We start from the raw sequence: 17,947 nt of genomic DNA, 5'->3' as shown, positions 1-17,947 counted from the left end.
AAAGCCTGTGAAGCACTGTCATATTTTGTTAACTGTGAATCTTCCCACTACTTCACAACACTGTAAAGGCAATAGTATGCATCTTGCAAGTGAGGGAAAGGAGACTGGAAGGGGAGTGATACCTACCAAAGGTGCCACAGTCAGTGGGTGGCAGGACTTAGACTTGGAGGCATGACCTGCGTCTTCTGGGCTCAAGGTCGTGCTGTCCCCATCATAGCACCTGTGAGGACAATATGGCCAGAGGTCCGTCGGTGAACCTGAAGTAATCAGGGTTGGATGCACCGTCACCAACCTCAGGCCCAGCTGACATTCCTCATTCCATAGAGGAAAATGCACAAGTCAGCCTGGCCCTGGTGAGAAGCCGCTCCTGCGCCTCTAGGGTGGCGTTGGGGGACCACTCAGACTCTAGCATGCTAGAAGGCCATTCGAGGTCAGATGAATGAGAGGCTTAAAGCTTTTTCGTGCAGACTGGTGGATGAGATGGAAAATGGGCTTCAGCTAGGACCTTGTGTCTGCTTTGGTTAGCGGGCCTCCTATTCCTTCTTCCATGTACCTGTTGACCATGAGTAGCTGGCACAGAACTGGGCCCTGGCAGATCAACCCCTGCCTCACTGCTTCATCAAAGCTTGCTGAAATTTACCTGGGGTAAATTTACCTGCCTTCTTAGCTGTGTGACTCAGGCAGGCACTTCCCCCTCCAGCCCCATTATCCTCATGTGTATAATCTACTGTCCAGTGAGATGAGCCCAAGACCCTCCCTGCACTGATGCTCTGATTCTTTGATGATCTTCCCCGCCATTAATCTACTGGTAAACTTGCCAAGCCATTCAGAGAGTCACATCACAGACTTTAGTTTTACAAGGGGGGACACACACCAGGCATGCCTAATCCTCACAAACACCCTGATTAAAAATTGAAGACAAATATGCATCAGATAAAAACCCAACCCCTCAGCTGGGCTTCCCAAGTTTCATTTGATGGGTCCCACACTACCTAGTGCTCACTCAGCATCACACTTGTCCCTAGTTAAGTACTTTTGCTTCTGTCCCTGATAACAGCCATACCTCTGCCCATCTAATTCTACCACTCCCTGGAATCCTTCCTCCCCTAGGGAGCCACTCCTGACTCTCTCCATGCCCTCTGAACCCTTCTTCTCTCTGAACAATCACAGAACACATCCTGGTACTAGATTGAATTGTTCTCTAATTTTCTCTGATTCTTCTTTCTCTGGCTATATGCTAAGCATGTTCAGAAGAAGAAGTTGGTTTTCAATGTTCCATATATGCCCACAGTGCCTAGGAAAGATCTAGGCTTTGTTACTGACAGGTCAGTGCCTTTTCTATGCCATAGGCTCAAAGCTGTAGCCACCGGACACATCATCCACACACACGTCTTCTAAGGAGCCAGAAGCTCACTGCTGTCTACAGTGAACCACTGACACAGCTGCATATTCTAACCATGACCTCCACCACCCCACTACCCTTTAATCACCCCCACTGTCCCCACCCCCTTTTCCCACTAGCCCGACACTGTACTTTACAGATGGTAACTGAAGGTCAACACCAACGCTGCAGTGTTCTGATGGAATGTGGTCTTAATGAAGACCTTTATGGCATTGGAGTTGAACTCAATTTTGTTATAGTCAGGGAGGAAATATAAGGAAATGGGTTTCTCTTTGACAACCAAATCCAGAAGCCACCAAAATTTTAGTAAAAACAAGGGTTCTGGAAGGACACTTTCCACAGGGTGGGGCAGCTATTGGTATTAAAACAAAAAAGCACTAAATTCTATCCCCAGACACAGATGGGAAAATGTAGAGAAAACGTGAACACACTAAAAATAATAGATGAAATTATAAAAAGCATGGATTTCTGCTCCTGAAGTGTTCCCCAATGGTCTTCTCTGCCACCTCCGTCCACCCCACCTACTGCCTGTCTCCAGCTGCCCCCAGATCTTCCTGGCCTCAGGAGCAGCTGAGGACACAGCTTGTCCTGTGTCCACACATGTGCCTTGTGCTGCAGCTTTCTTGCAGGAAGCTGCCTAGATATGCTCTCTGCTGCCCCTTTCCTGCCCTCCTGCTCTCCTCTTATCTAGGTCACTAGACTTCCTGGTCACTACAGAGGTGAAAGGTTCTCCCCCTAGCAGACCTAAGCCACAGCCTCTGCCAGGTTGGAGCCCTCTTCTAACCAGAATTCCCTTCTTGCATCTCAGGGAAGCTTCCAGAAGCTTCTGCCATGCAAGAATAGCCAATACATGATAAAGTTTAGCATGCCCACATGTTCATTCAACAAATACTGGCTGGGCATCCTCCATGCACAGATACTCTTGACATTGCTGGGTTACTGGGCCACAGCAACAGACATGCAGACATACTTCAGCTCTCTGAGAACTAAGGCAGGTGCAGAGGGGCTGAGGGACTGACCACAAGCACACACAGGTCATTCCTTGGCAGGGGTCTTACAGCACAAGCTGCCCACACCCCTCCCCCTCTCACCCACAGCCCATGCCCCTTGTCCAGCAGAGCAATTAGAAAGGTCAAGGACAGAGTTTATTAGGATCAGGAGGAGAAGTATAGATTCATATCAGCTTCTCCTCTGGAAAAGAGAGAGGCACTACATTCATGCTTAGGTTCTACCATGCTTCTGGGCTGCTCCTCACCAAGGGGCACCTAGGAAACCAAAGCTAAACCAGCTCATTCACTCTGGTACAGACATGCAGAGAGGGAAAGTACCCAGACTCCAACTACAAAGAATTGTTTTTTCGTTTGTTTGGGTTTTGTTTTTTTGAGACAGAGTCTTGCTCAGTCACCCAGGCTGGAGTGCAATGGTGAGATCTTGGGTTACTGCAGCCTCAATCTCCTGGGCTCAAGTGATCCACCCACCTCAGCTTCCTAAGTAGCTGGGACTACAGGCATATACTACCATGCCTGTATTTTTAGTAGAGATGGGGCTTCACCATGTTGCCCAGGCTGGTTGAACTCCTGGGCTCAAGCCATTCCCCCACCTTGTACTCCCAAAGTGCAGGGATTACAGGCATGAGCCACTGTGCCTGGCCACCTACAGAGAATTTTACACAATGTAATCACAACACTCTTTCTCCTTCCCTCTCTTCTCTCTCCCTTCCTCTTCCCTACTCCCACACACAACTTCCTTGTGTCACACCTCAGGTTTCTATTATATTTCCCTCCATACTTAGCAGTCTAAGTCTCCCCTGATAGCAAAAAAGAGTTTAGCCACAGACAAAGTGCATAATTTTAATTGTTAATCAGAAAGACAAAGGTATGTGGGGTGTGTGTGTATGTGTTTTAGCATCAGGAAAGGTGGCTGCCCAGTATTCGTTGAGTGAACTGACTGTTTTTCGAAGCTTTATTATTAAAGGCATCATCTAAAGGAAGCATATCCTCAGAGCACCAGGAGGGAGCGGCCCAGTAAGCACCAGCAACTTCAAACGCAAAGTCACTCTGTTTCACCGCCAGGTCTGCCATTGCCTCAGGACTCCATGGGTACAATGGGATGCTGGTGGGACTGCTGATGGCTGTGTTCTCGGAGAAGTTAGACTACTACTGGTGGCTTCTGTTTCCTGTGACTTTCACAGCCATGGCCTGGTGAGGCACCTCATTTTTTCTGCTCACAGCTCCATGGGGTACCAGGGCACTTGTGTCTTACACTGGCCAGAGATAGGACATGCACATGTGGGGCCCAGCCTCTTCATTGCCACGTTAGCTTGTCTGACACCATGAAAGCCCATGACTTCTTCTGTCATTTGGGGATGTAGAACTAGGAGGATGTTTTAAAGCAACAAAAGACAACATGTTTTTATTGCAGCGATCATCTTCCTGAATGACATTCTTAGTAATAATGGTCAGCAGTTCCTAAGTTATTCCTACGTGCTCAGCACAGCGCTAAGCAAGGCTTCCATAGTGCTAAGTACAGTTACATTTGCCCACAGTTTACAGAAAGGAAGACCAAGGCATGCAGAGATTAAGTCACTTGCCCAGGTTGTACTTTGTGAAAGCGTTTGATGCTGGCATTCCAAATCCAATCTGCACTATTAAACCCCAGGTTGCATGGGAATCATCTATTATGTGGCCTAACCAAGACCTAAAAGCTGAAAACCTGCTTGTGGTAGAAGCAGAGAGCTTCCTTGGAACACAATATTTACATGTAAAGAATAGAATCTTTGAACTGGAAGTGTCGGTTGAGACCTTGCAGGGCAGTCACCTCATATTGTAGATGAAATAGGAAGGTCAAGATAAAAGGGAGTTAGGAACAAATATTCCCCAAGTGAAGGGTGTGCTCGGCCATTCACACATGCGATCCTTAGTTCGTGTGAATCTACAGCAGGTCTGTCGAGCATCTTGGGGTCTCTGCAGTGTGCTCACTGTCGTGGTGAACATTTGTTCGCCAGCCCCTGACTTCACATGTGTAAACCACCCCATTCTCAACTCCCCTCAAACAGTGTGATTTATTCCCATTCTCAGCAATAAATCAGACATGACAATTTATTTTTAATGTCTCTAAAAAGTAAAGGTCTTTCTTTGGTTTCAAAGTCTGCAGTTACTAAAACAAGTTAGTTTAATTTAGCTTAAGTACTGTTTTATTACATTTTAGTAGTGCTTGCAAATAAATTACTGCATTAAACATTCTGGGCAATTTAGTTTCTTCTTAAGGTTTCTTTCTTAATCTATTGGGACAAAAAGCCAAGACAGTCATTTCTATGGGGATTTTCTTAATGCATCCCATGTTCCTGCCTGTGAGAAAAAGAACTAGCCTTCATTTGCCTACATTTGGTTTATAACTGCATAGATTATGCCCCTCAGCACAGCTCCACATGGCACTGGGTAGCAGTTAGACATCAATGCCTCCCATCTCACTTCTCAATTTAAAGGACAAAAAGCACTGAGCACCCCACTCTGGGCTCTGTGCTACTACTCCAGTGCATTCGTTAATCCGTTTATGTGGACCCTGAAATTCAAGTCATAGGGTAGGCATTAGTAGTGGCATTTTCCAGATTCATTCAATAAACAAATATTTGTTGAGTGCCTGAAACTATTTGTTGAGTGAAAGGTCAATCCTAGATCCTGGGAATATTTGTAAACAAGGACAAGTCTCTATCCCCTTAGAGCTTACATTCTTCTTGACTAAGACAGAAATAAACGCAAAAACTAGTTAATAAAAGGGATCATTTCAAGATGTAATAAATGCTTTGAGGAAGGGAAGAGAGGCTAAATGGGACAGCAAATGATTCCAGACATGCGTGATCGGGGAAGACAACTTTGCAGAGGGGACATTTGAGCTGTCGCCTAAATGGTAAGAAGGCATCTGTCATCTGAAGATGTGAGTGGAGGACGCTTCAGGCAGAAGCAGCCCCCAACTGGGGAAGTGTGATGTGTTCTAGGAAGAGAGACAAGACAGGTGTGGCAGAAGCCCAGTGAAGGATGGAGGAGTGGCAGGAGGAGAGGATAGGGACTCGATGAGGGTCAGGCCAGGTACACCCTATAGACCCAGTAACTCTTTTAATTTCTATATCAGCTGTGATAGAAAGCAGTTAGAGAGTTTTAGGCAGAAATTTGATGGGATATGGTTTAAATCTAAACAAATCAATCTGCCTGCAGGATGGAGATGGGTTTTAACTAGAGCAAGAGTGGATGCTGGAAGCATCTGCTACGATAATCTACAATTATCTGCTACAATATCCCACAGGAATGACTGTTTAGAGTGGTATCTATGAACATGGTGAGAAGTGAGTAGGTCTGGGGTGTATTTTAAGGAAGATAGAGGCAACACAACTTGTTGGGAGGTTGTGGAATACCAAGGAGAGAAAAAATAAAATGGAATACACTCCTGTAATTTGCCTGAGTACCTGGGTTGATACAGAAGACAAAGAGAAGAACTGGTTGGTGGCAGAAGACAAGATGCAAATGAAGAATTCTGTCTGGACACATTATACTGTAGACTTCCAAGCAGAGATATTATCAAGGAAATTGGATGTACAAATCTGGAATGTAGTGATATGATCAAGATTTGGGAGGCAGAGGCTTTCATCTATATTACTTAATTTAAGGCTATCGCCCAAAAGAGATTTTTTAAATGAGAGAGAAAAGATTTAAGATAGAGCCATAGGCTCTTCCAACGTTTAGAAGTCTGGCAAGTAGGGGAAAAACCATCAAGAGAGACTAAGAAAGAGCAGGCAAGAAGAGAACTAAGAAAATCCAGTGTCATGGTAGCCCAGGCAGAAAGTATTTCAATATTGTGGGCAGGTCCAACTGTCAAATCAAAGCAACAGGGAATGATCATGGACTTGGCAATATAGATGCCATTGGTGAAATGGACAAGAGCCCTTTCCATGGTGTAATGAGGACACACACCTGATTGGAGTGGGTTTGGGAAAGACTAAGAGGAGAAAGATTGGGGATAGCACAGAAAACCAATCATTTTGAGGGATATTGCCCTGAAGGGGAGAAGAGAAATGGGTCCACAGCTGGAGTGGCCATCAGGATAAAGGGGGAGGATGTTTAAAGGTAGAAGATACTAGAGCGTGTTATATCCTGATGAGAATGATCCGAAGAAAAAGAAGAGTTTGAAGCTACAGGAGAACGAGGAGAAAATTACAGGAATGAAATCCTTGAGGCAGATTAGATCCAAAGAACAGGGAAAAGAATGAAAAAGGTAGAGAGGCAGAGTATGTGTGAAGAAAGCAGACAGGGTGTAGATTTTATGGCTGGGGAAACAAGCATTTCTCACCTTGTCACTTCTATTTTCTTAATGAAGTAAAGCCAGGTGGTTGGCTGAGACAAAGGGAAGCAGACAGTAAAGATTTGAGGAGAAAGGTGAAAATGTGAAATACTTGTCTCAGCAAGTTGGAGAGTTAATTGGCTAGAGATGCGTAGGAGGGTTTTCAGGAAGTCTTAAATGCCTTTTTGAAATTCATGGTCATTCATTAAAAGCAGCCCATTTAAACAACTTGTGTGACTTCAGGTTTTGCCCAGCAGGTCAATGAGTGTGGGTGATGTGGGGTATTTGGAGTCTAGGGTGGCTGGTGCCTTCCAGAGGAAACTGAAGCTAAGGGAGATTAATTGCCTAACATTGTTCATTCAGCGTGTACGTATAGGAGTGAGTTAGGATTTGCCCTAAGCTTCATCTGTCTCCATCCATTCTCTTTCCAAGGAAAAGGTGAAGAAGACACAGGGTACAAACAACTGAAGGTTCTATTTTCCCCTGGTAGTTTCCAGAGTAGGCTTAACTATTTTTGCTGAAACTAGACCTGCAAATTACCCATATGCCATTGCAGCCTCCTCCTAGAAGGTCAGTCTTTGAAAATGTTATCACAGCCCTGAACAATAGTCATTGTACACCTTGGTAATTCAAAGGCACTACATTACATTTTGTAAGAATCACATTTTGTTTAGTTTTCTCAGTTTAAAAAAACAAGGAAATAGTTCCATTTTATAAAGCATTTTACCCAAAATTAAGTTATAATATTTTTAAAATTTGTTTCTCAGAGGTGTAAGCTTATGAAGCAGATGACAATAAAATGGAAAAAGAAAGAAAGAAATAGGTGTGAGCTTAAATTGAATACCTTACTCCCTATCCCAGATCAGTGGACCACTGGATTCTCAAGGGAGCCAGGAATGCGGTGCCTAGGAGAAGAGGGGGTGGATGATACAGTGGCCAGAGCTACTGACACAATGTAGACCTCAGAATGTCACAGGGATTAACCCTTTGTCTCTACCATCTTCAGCCCAGTTCTTTCGAGTGCCTTGAATTCCATCTTCAGCAACTGGGACCTCCCGGTCTTCACGCTGCCCTTCAACATTGCAGTCACCTCGTACCTTGCAGCCACAGGCCACTACAACCTCTTCTTCCCCACGACACTGGTAGAGCCTGTGTCTTCAGTGCCCAATATCACCTGGACAGAGATAGAAATGCCCTTGGTAAGTTACCCAGTGGTGATGAGTTGAGACCCCCAGACCAACCAATTTGTGGATTACCCATGCTCCCAGCTTCTCTAGAAACGTCTCTACCAGATGATGGGTCTCACTGGAGTATCAGAAAAGGTTGCTGCCTCGTCCATAAATCCTTTCAACAAGTACTCATTAAACATGTAACATGGCCTGGGCACTTTTTCAGATACTAAGAATACAAGACAACGACATCCTGCTCCTAGGAAGCCTACATTCTACACAGGGAAACAGATCGTACACAAGTGAACAGATAAGTGTTGACAGCACAGAATTGTGGTGGTTGAGTGAAAAATATTAGATAAAATGTATAGTCAGATAAAGAGGAGAGACACTAAAATAAACATTTAAAATTGGAATTTTAAAGGCATTAGCATAGAAGACAGAGGGTGAATTTTGATACACTGTCAATCTCAGTGGTTCTCAGGCAGGGATAATTTTTCCCCTTGAAGACATTAGGCAATGCCTGGAGACATGTTTATTGTCAAGACCCAAGGGGTGTCACTGACATCTAATGAGTAGGGGCCAGGGATGCTGCCAAGCATCCTACGACGCACAGGACAGCTCCTCCCTGCCCCTGCAGAGAGGGATGCAAAACAAAGCGTCAACAGGGCCAAAGTGGAGAAACCCTGCTTTCTGTCCTGACATCATAAATGTCCGTATTCATTTATTCTGCTGATCTCTAGACACTGAGGATAGAGGCCTGTAATAAAAGCCTAACATAAGATTAATTATTTAGAGTTGTAACACTTTGGCCTTGTTAATGAACTTAGAGACAGTGAATAGCTAATACTTAACATACTTTCTATGTATCAGACACTGTCCCAAGCCCTTGACATATTAACTCATTTAGCCGTCATATTATAACCTAATTCTGTAGGTACGATCATAATCCCTATTTTAAAGGTGAGAAACTAAGGCACAGAGAGGGTTAGTTGCCCAAGGTCCGATTGCAGATAGTGCCTTAAAACCCAGGCAGCCTGACACAAAGCCTAAGCTTTGAATCACCACCTGCCTAGTCCAAGGCAGGACACGTACCTGAGGCTTGAACAATCCCAGTGAGGCAAAATCCTCTGCTTCTCAGTGGAGTCCTCTCAGTCAGTGTTGTGGCATTCTTTACATTCCTCAGAAACCCATCTCCCTTTATCTTTCATCCATTGGTTCTAGCCTGCTTTCTAGAGTAATTCAGGATATTGTTTCTGTGATAGTCTTTTGAATATTAAAAGACGATCATAGGTGCTTAACAAATAGGAATTAATTAGGTCAGTGGTTCCCAAACTTTGCTGTACAGTGGAATCCCCTGAGAATCTTTAAACAAATACTGATGCCCAGCTCTTCCCTAGACATTCTGATTTAATTGGTATGGGGCATGGCGGGGCCTCAGGTGAGTCTAGCATGCAATGGAGATTAGTTATAGATGATCTACTGTAGATGTTGGGAATAATTTAGTTTCTCTCTTTGGACCAAATCTTGTACTGTTTGAGAATTTGATTTAATTCTGGAATAAGTATGACATCATAACCTAAGTCCTCAAATATCGTTTGTGTGATAGGATGCTTGAGCACTGCCGCTATCTAGGTGTGCTGCCACCTTAGTGTAGCCTGCTGCTGTGCTCAGCTCTGGACCAACCACTTCAGTGTCCTCCAAGGACAGCCACACTCTAAACCTAAACCCAGCAGAAAAGGAGATGCTCCCCAGCCCTCGTGGTTAACACTGCTGCAAACAATGCAAAACCTTTTCAAGTTGTGTCTGAGGCTCGGGCTGGAGCAGGCGTGGCAGGGTTAGGGTGTAAACCCAAGAAAATGGCAAAGACAGAGCCCTGCATTTAAGGGAATGCCCACCTTCTCAGGTGGAAAATGGCAGGGTCAGAGCAGGCACAACACTCAAAAGTCTGCCAGGAGCATCGGTGATGGGCCATCTGGCAATCAGTCCACATGCTGTCCCTGATCCCTATGCATAAGGTATTGCCAGAGTAACGGCCAAAGATACATGTGGCACCACCAGGAAGAAAGGCTCTCTGAACCCCAACTCCATGCTGCAAGGCCGGACAACCCAGCACCAAGGGGACCAGTGTGGTGAGGGTCATAGAAAAAGAAGTCTCTTGTTCAACTTCAAAATAAATAGTTAGAAAGTGGTAGGACCCGGCCAGATGCAGTGGGTCGCACCAGTAATCCCAGCACTTTGGAAGGCCAAGGTGGACAGATCACCTGAGGTCGAGAGTTCGAGACCAGCCTGACCAACATGGAGAAGACATCTCCACTAAAAATACAAAACAATTAGCTGGGCATGGTGGCACATGCCTATAATCCCAGCTACTCGGGAGGCTAAGACAGGAGAATCCCTTGAGTGGGAGGCAGAGGTTGTTGTAAGCCAAGATCGTGCCATTGCGCTTCAGCCTGGACAAGATGCTAAAATAAACATTTAAAATTGGGATTGTAAAGGCATTAGCATAGAAGACAGAGGGTTAATTTTAATTTTGATACACTCTCTATCTCAGTGGTTCTCAGGCAGGAATACAAGAGCATTTTTTGTTTGTTTTGTTTTATTTCAGACGGAGTTTCCCCAGGGCAACAAGAGTGAAACTTTGTCTCAAAAAAAAAAAAAAAAAAGAAAGAAAGAAAGTGGTAGGACCCAAACCCGGCATCCTGAGGCCCATACCCACCCTCCTAATGCCCCACCAGCCCACCACTCTGACAACCGCATTCCTTCTCTTGCTACCCTCTGAATCTGAGCTTTGGAGAATCAATGCCACTTCCCTCTTTCTCTTTGAAACAACAGGGAAGGATCTTCCTTTTTGTTTAACCAGCTTGTTGTTGCTATATAAGAATTCCAAGGAGTGTGGAGAAGGCCCAGTGCTCAGTAAATTTCCATGGCACACCTGACTGCCCTTCACACCAGTGTCAACTGTGGCCTGGGACCAGTGCGCTAGGAGGGAAGGCCGCCCTGGGGCACAGCTCATCAGGCTGAAATACGGATCCCAGCAGAGGAAGCTTCATTCTAAACCCAGGCTCCATTCCAAGGAATCATTCCCTCATTCCTCTCATTCTTGACTGCTTGGGCTTAAAATCTGCATTCCCGGATGGAAAGGTGGACGTGAACTCCCCTCAGCATCCAGCATTCCTCAGATGTCGGCAATCATGGGCTATTTATTAAGTAGGCTTCCAGCCTGTTCCTATCATTTAAGCTGAGTTCCCCAGTCTGGTACAAAGTGTTTTCTGGGTTCATATAAATATGACTGAGCACCCCCTCCCTTGCCATTCCTTTCACAAGTTTATAGATTCTGGTCCAGTGTTTGGTTATTAAAAGGCCATTCATTCAGAAACAAGAGTGGGCAAAGTTTAAGAGCCCTCTGGGCTCTTTAAATACTACTCCCTGAAGAAATCATACTTATTCCAGAATTAAATCAAATTGTCAAAAAGTACAAATTTTCATCCAAAGGGAGAAACTAAATTATTCCCAGCATCTATAGTAGATCATCTATAACTAATCTCCACTGCATGCTAGACTCACCTGAGGCCCTGCTATGCCCCATATCAATTAAATCAGAATGTCTAGGGAAGAGCTGGGCATCAGTATTTGTTCAAAGATTCCCAGGGGATTTCACTGTACAGCAAAGTTTGGGAACCACTGACCTAATCAGTTCCTATTTGTTAAGCACCTATGATGTACCTGGGCATAAGGAGCCCTGTCCTCACAGAGGTCATGTGACCTGGCAATGGGGAAAAGAACTGCAGTTTTAACAGTCTTAAAACTGGCAAATCATCCGCCAAACCAGCCTCTTCATGTTACAGATGAGGCTGTGACAAGCTCACAGTCACACAATGAACTGTGCAGAGCCCTGCTGGAAGCTGGAGCTCTCCACTCCAGGGCCAGTACTCTGCCTGCCCTGCCATTCCCCTTCCTTTCTTTTTCTGCCCTCGAAGGACTGCAAAAATGTGGACAATTCAGCCTGGCCAGAGAAAGCCATCTGACAGCACTGCCGAACAAATCCTCCCCAATTCCAGTACCACCAGGCTCAGGGACGTTTGGGCTTTAGGCCATTTTCCAGATGTGCCACATACTACCTTTCCACAATGTTCCGCAGTCCTCAAGCGCAGGAGACAGGCCTACTCCTCCTTTCCAAGGGCTCACAACCCCCAGGGTAGCAGTAAATGGGCAGGGGCCACCAAAGAGGACGTGTCAGCAGTGGCTTGACAAAGAGACAGCAAGGGTGACAAAGACCTCAGACCTCAGCTAGGGGTCAAGCTCAGAGCCTCTAGCCTACACTTGGCTACCAACAGGCTGGGTGCCTTTTAGTTAAATCATACATCCATATGGCCTAGTATATTTTCAATATCCCTAGAATATTTCTATGGATTTCAGAAGGTCTAGAGGAAATCCCCCAGAGCCCTGAAACTTCCAATGGCATTCTAGGGAGGAGGTACATTCCAGTCCCGTCAAAGCAGAAGCCATATGTTCCTCAGAAGCATCCATGCCCAGCCCATGTTGGGGGACCTGGCTTTGTATGAGGGGTGCTCAGATGCCTGCTGGGTGATGGAGTGAGGAGCTGTTTGTTCCAGCTCATGCCTCCCATGTTCTCTCACATGCCGGAGGGTGCAATCATCCTCCCGTTCCACTCCATTACTCCCTGAGGAATGGCTCAAATCTGGCCCAGAGTCTGGTTTTTGCGTTATTGGCCCATGCTCCAGTAACCTGTATCATGTTACCTTTGCAGCTGTTACAAGCCATCCCTATTGGGGTCGGCCAGGTGTATGGCTGTGACAATCCCTGGACAGGCGGCATGTTCCTGGTGGCTCTGCTCATCTCCTCGCCACTCATCTGCTTGCATGCAGCCATTGGCTCAATTGTGGGGATGCTAGCAGGTAGGACAGAGCTCCTTCCTCTTCACGTCCTCAGGATAATTCACTCAAGATCACTTTTCTCCCACATACAGCAAATCTTCCAGACATTCTCTTCCCTAGAGTTTTAAAATACTTTCAGGGATACAGGCACAGTGGCTCACGCCTGTAATCCCAGCACTTTGGGAAGCCAAGTAGGATGGACTACCTGAGGTCAGAGCAAAACCCGTCTCTACTAAAAAAAACAAAACAAAACAAATACAAAAATTAGCTGGGCTTGGTGGTGGGCACCTGTAATCCCAGCTATTTGGGAAGCTGAGGCAGAAGAATCACTTGAACCTGGAAGGTGGAGGTTGCAATGACCCAAGATCATACCACTTCACTCCAGCCTGGGCGATAGAGTGAGACTCCATCTCAAAAAAAAACAAAACAAACAAAAAAAAAACACTGCCAGGAGTGGGGATTTTTTTTTTTTCCTTTCCTGAGTCAGACTGCAGAAGCAGGACATGTGGAGAGAGGCAAGGGGATAATGATTGAGTTGGCCTGCAAACTGAGCCCATGAAGCTGAGGGTGCGGGACGGACACGGGGTGGGGCAGGGGCAGTCACCAGCACCAACCGTGGTATATTAATAAATGGCCCAGCACTTTGAAACTTTTGGTAAGATACAAGGAAAATTGTTCTCAAACATTGGCTTGCCATTTGACACATGTGACTGAATATTTCTACCTGTGTATATGTATGTACATGCATTTACATAGGTAATTGCTCTTTCTGACAACAGAGTCAGAGATTAGGGTAGGAGCATTGGGAGAAGGAACCGGTTTTAGACTTCTTCCAAAACTTTTCAAAGATTTTTTGGAAGTAAAACTTTTTAAAGTGTTTTTTTATTTGGAAATAATTTTCAACTCATCAAAAAATGGTAAAAATAAAAATAATATAGGGCATCTGTACATTGCCTCCTCACTGTCCACATCTTACTCCTGCTGTATCATTCATCTATCTACATCTAACCACATGTGTGTAGAAATATTTTTCTGGATTATTTGAAACAGAACTTTTAAGAAATATTTGTTTAAATCTTCAGACCTTTTTGGAATCTTTCTTGCTCAGACTGCAGTTGCTGGGGTCAAAGGAGTAGGAAGGGGCCTAGAATCACTCCTCCTTGCTCTTCTCACACACAGGAGGAAGTAGTCAGACCTCCAAGTGAAGCTTGTGGCTTTGATAAATGGTTTGGAAACCACTGTTCTTTCTCATTGAAGGTCTCCTAAGACAAGATGCCATTTGTAGAGGCTTTTTTGATGGACAGGTTTGGAGGTGTGGGGTGAACAACAGCATGGAGGCCACCCTGAGACCTAGCACCAGCCACAGGGTGGTCTTTGTTCTGTGGCCCGAAATCAGACAGAAATACCACCCCTTGTCCCACAGCCCTGTCAGTGGCCACGCCCTTCAAGACCATCTACACAGGCCTCTGGAGCTACAACTGCGTCCTCTCCTGCATCGCCATCGGGGGCATGTTCTATGCCCTCACCTGGCAGACTCACCTGCTGGCCCTCATCTGCGGTAGGTGTTCAGAAAAGCTGACAACCAGGTCACTCTAACTATGTCTTCTCCCCTTGTTTATGTGAAACCCACAGTGACCACTAAGCAATGCTTTTCAGCAGTGACAGAAAGGCCAACGGCTTGCATCCTAACACCAGTGCTGCCCTGAACACCTGGGGAGTTCAGGTTCCTTTCCTGTCCAATGGGATCACAGCCACCTCACGGGGTTATACTTACACAGTGTTGTCAAGTTTATAAGGAAATCACATATGCATTTCCTTGTGTGCTAGTGACAGCATTCTCTCTATAACTCTTCATTCAACAACTGTTTACACAGCACCACCAAGTGCTAGGACCTAGTCTAGGCATAGAAGATATCATGGTGAACACATCCTCATGAAGCTACAGTCTAGGAGAAGAGTAGTAATTGCATAAATACTTATTAAGGCTGCAGCATCCACAAAGGTTGTTGGAACGATCCAGTGAGGTGATATACGAGGAGCACTAAAAATCATAACAGCGTTATGGAAGGTCGATTTCCATGGAGTGAATAGAGAAGATGTTGCCAGAAGGGAAATCAGGCATGGTCCTTCTCATATACCTGTATCCCAGCACCTGACCCTGTTATATAAATATATGAACTCACTTAATCCCCCCAAGAATACCACCAGGCATAGCCTGTCTGGCCCATTTTACAGATAAGGAAATGAGACTCAGAGGGGCTAATTAACTTGCCCTAGAATATAGCTGTTAATAGCAAAAGGGAGAGTCAACCCAGCCCCAGCTTCCAACCAGTTTCCCCTCCTGGCGTTGTTTTCTGGAAGCAGGACGGGACATTAATACATAAAACTGGAGTCAAGGAAACAGAAGAATAGCATCTGGAACAGCTTCTCTTTTGTTTTTTTCCCACTTATGCATGGAAACTGAGAATGACTTCCATATCCTTTGTACCCCCTCAGCAGCCAGCATGAGGCTGGGCATGGAGACAGGGGGCCCCATAAATATTTGTCAAGTCAAAAGTGCCTGCTGTTTTAAGTTCAGACTGTAACTGCCTTTGGCCTTCAAAGAAGTGGCAGATTCCAGTGGCTGGAATCATCTGGGAAGCCTACAGGGGGAGGCTGGGGTTTATCTCAGTACTGCTGGTAGGATTTGAGTTGGCAAAGACAGGGAAGAGGTGTTCTGGACAGAGAAGGAGAAAGGGCAAAGCTGCAGGGCAGAAGGAGCTTGTCTAGAGGGTCTAGAGGCACCAGCTACGTGGACGAGCTCTCCTGACTGTCCTCAGGACACAGCTCCCATGAGGGAACCCAGCTACCTGGCTCCCAGGTACTGGTTCAGGGACCCAGTAAGGTTCAGCCCTAGTGAGACCCAGTGAGCATCAAGCAGCATCACAGCTGCTCAGAGTCTTGAATAGGAGGGACCTTGGCAAGAGTGCATATAGTCTGACCACTCTTCCCCAACAACAATCATCCAGCCTGTGCGAGCTCATCCCTACCATCAGCATAGACAAGCAAATAGGGTTTATTGACCCCTGACTCTGTGCAAGGCCACTGTGGAAGCAGGAAGGGGACAAAAGGAAATATAAGTTTTAATCTCTGACTGAAGAATGTGCAGTCTGGTGGGAGGCAGGCCTCACCTATCTTCAGAGATAACTAATACCAGGCAAGTTTCCCAGATGTCAGGTCATGGTGCAGAATCTGAGGCTGCAGGAGACAGGGCAGGACTCTTGTTCTTGGCATGGGCTCTCTGTCCTGCAATAGCAGTGGCTTAGTGGGAAGGCTCTGGGAAGCTGACTCTGGTGATCCGTGTTCCTCCACAGCCCTGTTCTGTGCATACCTGGGAGCAGCCATCTCCAACATCATGTCACTGGTAAGTGTGGATTCTCCTGAACACTACCCCAAAATGCTCTTCCCTAACCAGAGCTTCTGGACATACGGAGCTGTGGGATCTGGCAGTAGAACACTGCAGGAGTAATGGTAGCTGGTACTCACACAATGACTCTGTCAAGGTTTACCTAAGGTTGTCCAGAGAAGGATTGACAATTGCATACATGTACCTCTAGGGGAGGGAGGTGTGTGTGTGTGTGTGTGTGTGTGTGTGTGTGTGTGTGTGTGTGTGTGTGTTGAAAGAATGCAATGTAACTAGCCATGGAAAACACAGACAGACAGATGGAGCCATGTGGCTGGATATGGGAGAGCATCCTCAGGCCAATTTTCAGCTCCATCGTTGAACTATTCTGACAGTACCTCAAATTACTTGTTTTGTTTTGTTTGCTTTGCAAGACAGGGTCTCACACAGTTGCCCAGGCTGGAGTGCAATGGTGCAATCTCGGCTCGCTGCAGCCCCTGCTTTCTAGGACTCAAGCCATCCTCCCACTTCAGCCTCCCAAGTAGCTGGGACTACAGGCGTGCATCACTATGCCCAGGTGTCTTTTGTATTTTTTTGTAGAGATGAGGTCTCACTTTGTTGCCAATGTTGGTCTGGGCTCAAGTGATCCTCCCTCCTTGGCCTCCCAAAGTGCTGGGATTACAGGCATGAGCCACTGCACCCAGCCCCAAATTCTTTGACCAACTACTGTGACATTCTGAATCCAGGAATATCAATGCCTTCACTGGAGGAAGGATCTCCATCCTCAACGCCTGTCGCATCCTTCTTCCCCCGGGTTGCCAGCCCAACACAGGAAACTAGAAACGTCCTTCAGCACCCCCCTGCAATGCTTTTGTTTCCAGGTAGGCGTGCCACCAGGTACCTGGGCCTTCTGCCTTGCCACCATCATCTTCCTGCTCCTGACAACCGACAACCCGGCCATCTTCAGGCTCCCACTCAGCAAAGTCACCTACCCCGAGGCCAACCGCATCTACTACTTGACAGTGAAAAGCAGTGAAGAAGAGAAGGCCCCCAGCGGTGACTAGCCCTGTTCCAGGAAGAAATGCTCTTTGCCTGATGTGGTGTCTGCTCCCTGTATTCTCAACTCTGGTTCAATCAGCTGCAGCACTCACCTTCTTTGCCTCTCCTTGCCCCTGTGTAGAATCAAGCACATCTATAACTTTCTTTCCCTGAAGCTGATTTTCATTCTCTGCCCAAATCTCCATAACTACCTATTGTGAGACATTAAGGGAAGTTGGTGTTACAGTAAGGTTGCTGGAGTTAGCAATAAGGAGTGTGTCTTAAATGTTGTTCGCTTAAAAACAGTAGTCATTTGGAAAGGTAATTAACAGGTGATCTTCTTGGCATGTTAAACTGAAATTAAATTTATTGAGTGGTTCCTAGGCAGACACAGAGTTGGGAGTAAAGTCAGGGGACACAGGCTAGGAAGGGAAGGCTCTCTTAGTGACTGAGCTAGAGGCTAATGACCACAAAGAGAGGAATTTCACACTGATGGAATTTTAAAGTCAAAACAGGGACAATTGGGGCATGGAAGTGTATAAATTAGAAGTCTGGAACATTCAGTGGTCTTCGTAAGGGGCAGGTGATAGTCCATTGCAGGGAGGAATTGATAAATTAGAATCCTATATGTGACTTCAATATGGAGGATAAGCATTTCTTGGTTTAGGTCAAACCAGCATCTCTTTTTTTATTTAGTTTTTTTTTTTTTTTTTTTTTTTTTTTTTTT

General features: G+C 45.8%; 1 protein-coding gene across 1 annotated transcript in view; it reads left to right on the top strand.

Moving 5' to 3' along the window:
• Positions 1–17,947, top strand: part of SLC14A2 (solute carrier family 14 member 2) — a 70,079-nt gene that overhangs the window by 4,424 nt on the left and 47,708 nt on the right. The window contains exons 4-9 of the mRNA XM_017529718.2: positions 3,475–3,603; positions 7,740–7,932; positions 12,674–12,821; positions 14,224–14,358; positions 16,154–16,203; positions 17,064–17,238. Of these exons, the coding sequence (XP_017385207.1) occupies positions 3,475–3,603; positions 7,740–7,932; positions 12,674–12,821; positions 14,224–14,358; positions 16,154–16,203; positions 17,064–17,238 (830 nt within the window). The remainder of the gene's footprint in view (positions 1–3,474; positions 3,604–7,739; positions 7,933–12,673; positions 12,822–14,223; positions 14,359–16,153; positions 16,204–17,063; positions 17,239–17,947) is intronic.

This window comes from Cebus imitator, unplaced genomic scaffold (assembly GCF_001604975.1).
Source record: "Cebus imitator isolate Cc_AM_T3 unplaced genomic scaffold, Cebus_imitator-1.0 Scaffold60, whole genome shotgun sequence".
In the NCBI taxonomy this organism is placed as follows: Eukaryota; Metazoa; Chordata; class Mammalia; order Primates; family Cebidae; genus Cebus; species Cebus imitator.
The sequence above is the reverse complement of the archived record's forward strand: the minus strand, read 5'-3'. Positions and strand labels throughout refer to the sequence as shown.